At 42.4% G+C, this 10,986-nt stretch overlaps 1 protein-coding gene across 1 annotated transcript; it reads left to right on the forward strand.

Annotated features, from left to right (window-relative positions):
• Positions 1-765: 765 nt before the first annotated feature.
• On the forward strand, positions 766-10,753 carry LOC129811662 (prospero homeobox protein 1-like). The gene is made up of 4 exons (XM_055863143.1): positions 766-2,393; positions 4,114-4,223; positions 5,276-5,470; positions 7,547-10,753. Exons 1-4 carry the CDS (start codon positions 833-835, stop codon positions 7,712-7,714), a joined length of 2,034 nt encoding a protein of 677 aa, XP_055719118.1. The 5' UTR covers positions 766-832; the 3' UTR covers positions 7,715-10,753.
• Positions 10,754-10,986: the final 233 nt, after the last annotated feature.

Consider the following 10,986-nt stretch of genomic DNA (forward strand, 5'->3'; position numbering starts at 1 on the left):
AATAAATAAAAATGTGTGGTGGTGGACATCACTACTTTAAGCTCCTAACTCAGGTGTCATAAGCATAATGGAAGGAGGAGATTATTGTTTCCCACCATGATTACATAAATTATATTCAACAGAGTTGATTGAATCTAAGTGGCATTTAGTAGAGAAATGAGGGAGAGCTGTCTACTAACATTTAGTAGAGAAATTAGGGAGAGCTGTCTACTAACATTTAGTAGAGAAATGAGGGAGAGCTGTCTACTAACATTTAGTAGAGAAATGAGGGAGAGCTGTCAACTAACATTTAGTAGATAAATGAGGGAGAGCTGTCTACTAACATTTAGTAGAGAAATGAGGGAGAGTTGTCTACTAACATTTAGTAGAGAAATGAGGGAGAGCTGTCTACTAACATTTAGTAGAGAAATGAGGGAGAGCTGTCTACTAACATTTAGTAGAGAAATGAGGGAGAGCTGTCTACTAACATTTAGTAGAGAAATGAGGGAGAGCTGTCTACTAACATTTAGTAGAGAAATGAGGGAGAGCTGTCAACTAACATTTAGTAGCCGAAGTGTTCTGGTGCAAGTCCTCTGCTCTATGTTTTGAATGTTTAACTTGCACTTGTGCTTTCTACTTTCCCCAAAACATAACCATACGAATCAAAAATATTGTTAAGTGTGCTATACTGTTCACATATATATTGTAGTATAGATACTGTACAGAATGAGATATTTACGGTATATTCCTTTTTTCCCCTTACTTTTTTGAGAGCAGTCTGAGGTCCAGTCATCTCATACTGACTCACTCCAAGGTGTCCTGACACAGCTAGTAAAAAGGTTGCACAGTGAGCATGAACCTGAGCCTCCCTGACCAGAACATGCACAACCCCAGTGACGGTGGTCTGGAGGATAACAGGGCTGGGCTCATGATCCCCTGCTTCCGTAGAAACATGTACGATGAGCCTCTAATTTCATACTCCAATGGATCCATCATCTCTCACCTCCTGCGCAAAACCATCCACAACAAGAAGGCTCTGGACGAAAGCCATTTCTACCTACCCACATCGACTGTGTCCAGCTCCACAATGGCTGACTCCAGTCAGGAGGACCAGAGCAGTGTCTCGTCCAAGGACAGTGCGGCAGAGTCTGCAGCCCCAGGCAGGCACCTCTCGACCAGGGTCAGCCCTGAGGAGGACAGGCCCCTGAGTGATCACCTCCAGGCCAAGCGTGCCCGTGTGGAGAACATCATCCGAGGCATGGCGGGGTCTCCCAACAGTAGGCTCCATGGGGACAGTGAAAGGGCTGAGTCAGACACCAGGGATGCTAGAGAGGCCTACAGTGAGAACAAACGTAAACAGATGCTCCCCCAGCATCAGGAGCACAGTCTCAATGCGGCAGCTCCAGCTAACAGAGGCAGCAGTAGCATCAGCAGCAGTAAGGATGAAGAGTGCCACAAGCTGAAGGTGCAGCTCCAGAGCATGCAGAGAATCCTGAGACAGCTCCAGGATAAGTTCTTACAGGTTTACAACCAGGAAGACGTTGTGCACGAAGACAGAGATGACACAGGCACAGCCAGCCCTGCTGAAAATGATGACACCACACCAAGCAAAGAGTCTGGGCTCATGTTCCGTATAAACATGGATGAGGAGTTAGAGAGGAAGCATGACAGTGGTAAAGGGGGCTGTAAGGACAGAGTGAAGACAGACAGAAGTAATCTGACACATCAAAGGGGAGGCAAAAACCTACAGGAGACTCTGAAGCATGAGCTCTCCAAAGCGGTGAGTGACAGTGTAGATAGGGTGTTCAAGAAACTCTCCTCCACGGGGCTCAACCAGTCATCTCATCAGCGTATGTGTCACACTCTGGAGCACGTCATTATGGGAGCTGAGAGGAAGAGCCAGGTACCCTGTAACCAGGAGCAATCACACACTGAGGAGCCAGTCAAACCAAAGGCTCTAGAGTACTATGAGAGAAGTGAGGCTTGCAGTCCTGAGGATCAGACCGAAGCTCTGTCTCTAGTGGTCCGTAAGCCGCCCCTGAGCCAGCTTAGCTCTGTTACCCCGACGGTGAAGAGGCCCTATCCCTTACACCAGTCTCCATTCCAGTTCAACTACAGCACACCTCTCCATGACAGTCAAATGCTGGAACACCTCCTCAAATACGGACCCAACACTAACTTCGGAGGTCTCCCATGCATGCCCCCATCCATGGACAGAACCTCACCAAACTCGGTGGACCTACCCTGGGATGCCATCGTCATGAGGTCCAAAGTCACATCCAGCCACCTGGCCCACCACCGTCACCCATCAGGCCTGGGTCCAGTGACTGTGGACAGTCTGTGTCACCCTCATGTCAAGATGGAGTGTGGGGACCTGCAGAGCATAGCAGAGAGAAACTCCTACATGTCTCTCAATATATCCTTTTACTGGCCTGGAAAATCTCTTACTCTCATAGTGTCCCAGTTAACCTCTATAATTGCATAGGATTTTATATAATTAATGGCTGTATGAATAAAATGGTATTATATTTTTTCCCACTAAGATAGCCTATAGAGCATCACATACACACTGAATCCTAAATGTTTAGTAATATTTTGTTATCTGATATATACCTTAGCATCCAGTACCTCAGTATTCAAACTCCCTGTGTTTTGCCTTCCCAGTTGAACAAAGACTTGTGGAGGTTCATTGCAGCACGAGCAATTCCAGTAAAACAGACTTCAAGGAAATGTTTATTTTCTTTGATCTCGCTAACCACAAAGAAAATTATAGCATCTTCTTTAATCTGAGCAGAGTAATGACTTTAAGTCTAGAAAAAGACAAATAAAAAGGAATACAAGGCTTTGATAAGAATTGTCAGGAACAAAAGCCCATTTTCAAAGGCAGAGAAAGCACCAGTTTCTGTCCAGGAAACAGTGTTTTTTCGGACTTGAAAAGGTGCAGAATATATTTCTCTATCATCAGTGCGATAGGGGTGTATCTGAAAGGTCAGAGCTGAGTGCCTGTGGAAAGCAGAAGTGCCTCCCTAGCAGAACACTTGTCTTCTTGAGCATACATACACAGCCATAAAAAAATATATAGATTTATAAAGTACATGAATGCGTACATTTTATAAATAATGTTTTTGCAAAATAAGAGACAAGCAATCCAAGAAATATAATCCAGTGAGAATGTTTTCAGCCACACCACTCTGCATTTTATTATAATGAATTCTATGATTATGATAACTATAATGATAATTATTAATATAATAACATTATCATAAGCAGCGTAATAATAATTATGTTCATAATCACTATTACAGAAAACACATTTGGATCATAAAAAAAAAAAAGTGGGATCATTTTTCAAAAATCTAATATGTTATAGAGACATGACAGGTAAACTGTTGTAAGGCAGCTCCTGTGTGATATTTATTTAAGCTACTGAACAACTCAAAGTTATGTGAAGATCCTTAACAGCTCCGAAGTGGTCATTGTCCTTGGTTGTAGGTATCTGGAGAAGAATATTATCATCTCCCTCTCAAGATATGTTTTATCTTTACTGTGTAAAGAGATACGGTTCTCTTTGAACAATTTCTCATCAATCTTTCATTCCAACTTCCTTATTTCAAAGTAGGATTCCCTAATAAATGTATGGTGTGCTGTGACCTGCTGAAAACTATTACCTAAGGCGTGGCTTTGGGCTACAGAGAGAAAGGCCTCTAAAGATCTAGATGCATAGAAAAGTTCCGTTGAAATATGAGCTATTTTATTTGTTACATGATGTATTTAATTTAATAAGACTAAATTGTTCCTCCCAAACTACTATTCTTTTAAAGTTCACAGGGATGATGTAAAATATAATTTATGAAAATACCAATGCAGTGACAAAAAATTATTTTTAAATGTTAAACATTTGATTAGTTTAATACAATGAAATAGCTGCAACAGAGCCGCAGTCACTAATTAAATCCCTAATCTAATGAATATTGTTGTAGGGTCATTATTGACTTCCTGGTTACCGCAGAGCTGTTATTTAGTGTCATCCATTTTAACTGGAGACAGAAGCAACCTAGTATTCTAGCCCATTAACACTTTGAACATTGTATTTGAACTGTATTGTGATTGACTGAAAGTACTTAACACATTGACACATCCAGCAAGGCCTAACCCCCAACCATCTGAAGAAAGCTAAGCTGATGTTCTTCTACACCCGTTACCCCAGCTCCAACGTGCTGAAAACCTTCTTTCCAGATGTCAAGGTAAGCAATCACATTATTATTTAACATGATAGTATTCACTGTTAGAATTAATAGTTTGTTATACGTTCACCATATTTGCCTATAGAATACTTATGGATGTATTTTTGGGACAGAATGAGAAGTGGGTTGGAGGAAGGAAACAAAAGAATACACGGTTTAGAAAAACAAAGCTGTTAAGCCAGTAGCATGTCCTGGGGCATAGGCCAGGGAGATAGAGAGGCATTATTTATTTTAAAAGCCACTCCAGTCAGCAAATGGAGTGACAAAAGCCTCTGTAATAAAGCCACTGTCATTTGGCGTCAACACAGGGCAGGTTTTTAAAATGCAGGCAGGCAGACTGTGAGACGAGCTCTGGGCCTAACCATGATATACCATATGTCTGTGTGCCCTGTATGTCTCCTCTCCTTCCACCATGGCTGGGACATGTTCTACTGGAGCCTGTCCGTGTCTGGCCCAGGCCTCCTCACTACTCTGTCTGACCCCTAAGGTCATGGGGGAGACCTGCAGCCAGCAGCCCACTGCGTCTCCTCCTTGCCCACGACCCTGTGGTGGGAAGTGGCACTGAACAAAAGACAGTTCTAATCCTGGTGTCTGTATCAATCCAATCAGGCAGAGTCATTGAGAGGGAAGCTTCCTTCTGTCCTGACACTGCTCTGCGGCTTTCTCACCGTCCGAAAACACCAGAGAAAAGAAACGACTGCCCAGCCCTTGGGTGCTTTTCTTTCTTCTTCTCTGGATGAAAAGATAGAATAAGAAGGCTAATGTCAAGACTGAGTTTAGAAATACATAGCTTTGACAGATGTTTTTTTCATTCAGTAAATTGGTGGCAAAAGATCAGAGTAATTAACATTGAATAAAATGACAGACCAAGGCAAAACATACAATCCATACATACATTTATTATCTTGTGGAAGGTTTTACGAGTCAATAATGAAAAATAAATATTACCGTTTTTTTCCCCAAACATCTTGATATCAAGTTTATCATGATTTGGTTGATAATGACAAAATCAGGCCATCTTCTCAAACTTGTTGTTAACCTTGTGTCCCCAGTTCAATCGCTGCATCACCTCTCAGCTCATCAAATGGTTCAGTAACTTCCGGGAGTTTTACTACATCCAGATGGAGAAGTTTGCCCGCCAGGCCATAGTGGACGGCGTCACGGACGTGAAAGACATGTCCATCAGCAGAGACTCTGAGCTGTTCAGAGCCCTCAACATGCACTACAACAAAGCCAATGACTTCCAGGTAAGTCAAAATACTTGTATCTTACCATATGGTCAGCTCCTCCCCTGGTATCCAATGTAACTATATACTGTATATAAGCTTCTCAAAGTTTTTCCATGACTTTTAAATCATTAGATATTACATTAAAACACCCTCCCTTTCCAAAGTAAATTGAGTGAATTATGTTTATGTATGGGAACAGTGTGTTCATTCTGCTTTCATCAGCACTCCTCAGTTTATACAGCCAATTCTGTGTTTTTTGTCCTGAGAGAAACAATTGGAAACTACAATTTGTATTAAAGTGAGCTAAACAATACAGTTGTTTTGGTATGAATGTGATATATTGTGTGTGTGATGTAATATAAATGTAATACACCTTCATTAGCATATCAGAGAACTCCTCACAGAAACATGGGTGTTAAATGTTCCTGGTCTGGTCAGCTACCTCTGTGGTTCTGGTCTGGTCAGCTATCTCCTACCTCTGTGGTTCTGGTCTGGTCAGCTATCTCCTACCTCTGTGGTTCTGGTCTGGTCTGCTATCTCCTACCTCTGTGGTTCTGGTCTGGTCAGCTATTACCTACCTCTGTGGTTCTGGTCTGGTCAGCTATTACCTACCTCTGTGGTTCTGGTCTGGTCAGCTATCTCCTACCTCTGTGGTTCTGGTCTGGTCAGCTATCTCCTACCTCTGTGGTTCTGGTCTGGTCAGCTATTACCTACCTCTGTGGTTCTGGTCTGTTCAGCTATCTCCTACCTCTGTGGTTCTGGTCTGGTCAGCTAACTCCTACCTCTGTGGTTGCGGCCACGTATGACCGTGTCCTTGCCCTGACCCATGTGTCACTCTGCACCTGTGGCTTCACAGCCATTATCTAAACTCTAGAGCGATGCGTTATCAAACTGTGGGAAGAGGAAGCCGCATGAATCCCACTAAAACAACTCGGGATTAGAGGACCAGTATGCCTGAGCGAGGCTCAGATTGCTACTGATGCAGAATGCTGAGAAAGACGCTGTAAATTCCGAGGGAGAAAGCTGTTTGGTGGGAAAGAGCAGAGACCATTTTCTTTACCTTGGGACCAATACATTTCTTTCCCAGGGATGCTTTCTGTTGGGAGATGAGGGCAAAGAAAAATAAGTTATGCCAACAACTTGACTGTTAGCTGGTCTATGGGAAATAATTGCACCGGATAGATCCTTGTCCCAACATCCAAGCCTCGATCTGATGATCTTTGTTGAGAGCAGAGTGAAATTCCTGGGAAGGCTTGGTGCTTTCGTTCTTTCCGAACCGTTAAGTTTAAGGCTGCAAAGTCAAAGCAGAATCCCACCACAGACGACTAATGATTCGGAATGGACAGAGAGGACAGAGAACAAGGAGCTGTCCGTTTTTGAAAAACATGCTGGTAGGTCTGGGTTCCACAGTGTTGGTTCAGAGTGTAATGAAGACGATGGGAGACAGAGCTGGTTTTAAGCGCAGGTGTTTATTAGCAAAGGACCACAGGAAGAGGCAGGTAGCTTTGTCCAGGGACAGGCAGAAGGTCATACACAGGGACTCCAAAACAGTAACAGTACAGGCAGGGAAAAGGCTAATAACGTAGTCCGGGAGATCAGGCAAGAGGTTGACAACAGGAAATCTGATAGGCTAAACAGTACAGGCAAGGAATAGGCAAAAAGGCGTCGTTAGTGAAGTTGGCCAAAAAACTACGATACACAGGAGGACTAATAAAGAAATAAACAGAGCTCCGAATAGAATGTGTATCAAAACAAAAAATACCTCACAATGATGGGGTGCAAAGAACTTAACTAAATAGTGTGTGTAAATGACATACAGGTGTATGAACAGGTGATCAGAATTAAGGGGATTGGGATCTGGAGAGTGAGCTGCGTTCAGGGGATCTACGTGTTTGAGAGTGTGAGTTGGAAGCAGACGTTACACAGAGCACTAGTAATGTAAATCAATGAGACAACACACTTACCATCTACTAAAGTGGTTTGCCACTCACAACATCTAAGCTGTTGGCTTAGATTTTTGTTGCTACCAGTGCAGGTGATTATGATGATACTTGACTTTGAGCACAACATTGTGTTTGATCCCTCTACCAACAGGTTCCTGAGAGATTCCTTGAGGTTTCTGAAATTACTCTTCAGGAGTTTTTCAATGCCATTTCAACTGCTAAAGATTCTGACCCCTCTTGGAAGAAGGCAATCTACAAGGTCATCTGTAAGCTGGACAGTGATGTCCCAGATGAGTTCAAATCATCCACCTGCCTATAGACAGAGCAAGCAAAAGCCATGCTCAAGGAAGGAAGGACATTTTAAAGTCATGCAATGACAATAAATTCAGATTTGAACCCGTTGCCAATGAATTGGATTTTAGTGAGGAAATTCTGGAAGAAAACATGTTGTAAATGACGGATTTTACACTGCAGGAACCTACTTATGGCACGCTATTTACCGTCTCAGTAAACACATTATCACACTGCTTCAGCTCTCGCCTATGAGTTTTTTGGTAACACATACTTGACACCAAGGTCATAACCATGTCATAATATCTCATAACAGCTGATTATGACACCTACATAAGAGGGTCACAACCCACATTTATTCAAAATATTTTTTCCCTGACAAGAGGTTTCCTTTCATTTGAAAGTTTGTTTCTTCAATATTTTGTTGTTGTTATGAATCCTTTAGTCATGTTTTTTTTCATCATACTTTAAATAACTTGTAGAAAATACACTTTATGACACTGTCATGAAGCATTATGACCATCCTTTGTCACTTTACTTGGACTAAGAAAATACACTTTATGACACTGTCAAGAAGCATTATGACCATCATAATCATATAAGGCAGATAGGCCTATCACGTACATGCCCTTATATCAGTCATCAGTCATCTGCTCCTGAAATCTGCTCCTGCATTCATCCCAGTCATCATCAACAAAGCATTGGGGTAGGTGCATGTCTGACATCAATGTTTGTGCAATTACAATGATAATTCAATATGTTAAATTTATTAAGAAATATATGCACTGCTCAAAAAAATAAAGGGAACACTAAAATAACACATCCTAGATCTGAATGAATGAAATATTCTTCTTAAATACTTTTTTCTTTACATAGTTGAATGTGCTGACAACAAAATCACACAAAAATGATCAATGGAAATCAAATTTATCAACCCATGGAGGTCTGGATTTGGAGTCACACTCAAACTTAAAGTAGAAAACCACACTACAGGCTGATCCAACTTTGATGTAATGTCCTGAAAACAAGTCAAAATGAGGCTCAGTAGTGTGTGTGGCCTCCACGTGCCTGTATGACCTCCCTACAACGCCTGGGCATGCTCATGATGAGGTGGCGGATGGTCTCCTGAGGGATCTCCTCCCAGACCTGGACTAAAGCATCCGCCAACTCCTGGACAGTCTGTGGTGCAACGTGGCGTTGATGGATGGAGCGAGACATGATGTCCCAGATGTGCTCAATTGGATTCAGGTCTGGGGAACGGGCGGGCCAGTCCATAGCATCAATGCCTTCCTCTTGCAGGAACTGCTGACACACTCCAGCCACATGAGGTCTAGCATTGTCTTGCATTAGGAGGAACCCAGGGCCAACCGCACCTGCATATGGTCTCACAAGGGGTCTGAGGATCTCATCTCGGTACCGAATGGCAGTCAGGCTACCTCTGGCGAGCACATGGAGGGCTGTGCGGCCCCCCAAAGAAATGCCACCCCACACCATGACTGACCCACCGCCAAACCGGTCATGCTGGAGGATGTTGCAGGCAGCAGAACGTTCTCCACAGCGTCTCCAGACTCTGTCATGTCTGTCACACGTGCTCAGTGTGAACTTGCTTTCATCTGTGAAGAGCACAGGGCGCCAGTGGCGAATTTTCCAATCTTGGTGTTCTCTGGCAAATGCCAAACGTCCTGCACGGTGTTGGGCTGTAAGCACAACCCCCACCTGTGGACGTCGGGCCCTCATACCACCCTCATGGAGTCTGTTCCTGACCGTTTGAGCAGACACATGCACATTTGTGGCCTGCTGGAGGTCATTTTGCAGGGCTCTGGCAGTGCTCCTCCTGCTCCTCCTTGCACAAAAGCGGAGGTAGCGGTCCTGCTGCTGGGTTGTTACCCTCCTACGGCCTCCTCCACGTCTCCTGATGTACTGGCCTGTCTCCTGGTAGCGCCTCCATGCTCTGGACACTACGCTGACAGACACAGCAAACCTTTTGCCACAGCTCGCATTGATGTGCCATCCTGGATGAACTGCACTACCTGAGCCACTTGTGTGGGTTGTAGACTCCGTCTCATGCTACCACTAGAGTGAAAGCACCGCCAGCATTCAAAAGTAACCAAAACATCAGCCAGGAAGCATAGGAACTGAGAAGTGGTCTGTGGTCACCACCTGCAGAACCACTCCTTTATTGGGGGTGTCTTGCTAATTGCCTATAATTTCCACCTTTTGTCTATTCCATTTGCACAACAGCATGTGAAATGTATTGTCAATCAGTGTTGCTTCCTAAGTGGACAGTTTGATTTCACAGAAGTGTGATTGACTTGGAGTTACATTGTGTTATTTAAGTGTTCCCTTTATTTTTTTGGAGCAGTGTATATATATATAACAAAAACATACTGTTGACACATAGGCTATGGTGTTATGGAATTTTTTACCTTGTGTAGTAGGTTTTGTGGGTTTTGACACTATTATGTAGGTGTCATAACCAGCCATAAAATAACGCAATATGTGTCACAACAGGTTGAAATATATGTGTCATGACAGTGTTATGACCATATTATAACAGGTTATGACAAGTTATGTCAGCTGTTATGACATATTATGACATGGTTATGACCGTGGGTTCAAGTAAAGTGTTACTGAGTTTTTTTTAAAGACTTAGCTGAGAGAAGATAGTATTACTGTGTCGTTGTGTTTCCATGTGGATTCAATTAATACAATATGTAGTTGCATGTTTGTAGATTTACTGATATTTAAAGGCAGTGTTTCAGTACTATAGTGTACTTGCTAGGTCTGGTAGACTTACCAGTGTTAAGAAATTTATACTTTTTATACATATTTTACGTATGCTTCCTCAATGGACATGGGATTTAATTGTCTCTATAGGTGAGAGAAAGATTGATTCGTATCAAGTGTTTTATGTAAATGTAAATACGCTACAATTACGTTTGGATACTCTAAAGGGTTTAAGACCAAATAAATAACCTAATAACATGTCAATATTGCAAATGACCAGAAACTTACATGTACAAAAAAAAGCTGTTTAGATGTTTGTGTGCCTATTGCTATAGTCTATGGCCTACTGTCATCTTACTTCCATAGACACCATATTTTGAGTGGTTATTTGATAGTCCAGTTGATAGATTAAAGCTGCACTTAACTTCATCTCATGACGTCTTGTTTTGTTATAACTGATTGTAAGTTGCTCTGGGTGAGAGTGTCTACTAAAATGACTTAAATGTAAACAAGCACAATTTTATTTTATTGAATTATTTCAAAATTAGTTTCAGGCATTACCAAACATTTATT

Source organism: Salvelinus fontinalis, chromosome 15 (genome assembly GCF_029448725.1).
Source record: "Salvelinus fontinalis isolate EN_2023a chromosome 15, ASM2944872v1, whole genome shotgun sequence".
NCBI classification, from domain to species: Eukaryota; Metazoa; Chordata; class Actinopteri; order Salmoniformes; family Salmonidae; genus Salvelinus; species Salvelinus fontinalis.

What these genes read in the sequence shown, in the direction of transcription:
- LOC129811662 (XM_055863143.1), top strand. Translation starts at nt 833, where the DNA reads ATGAACCTGAGCCTCCCTGACCAGAACATGCACAACCCCAGTGACGGT. An exon ending in AAACTCCTACATGTCTCTCA is followed by an intron (nt 2,394 to 4,113) that starts ATATATCCTTTT and finishes TAACACATTGAC; the next exon opens with ACATCCAGCAAGGCCTAACC. An exon ending in CCTTCTTTCCAGATGTCAAG is followed by an intron (nt 4,224 to 5,275) that starts GTAAGCAATCAC and finishes TTGTGTCCCCAG; the next exon opens with TTCAATCGCTGCATCACCTC.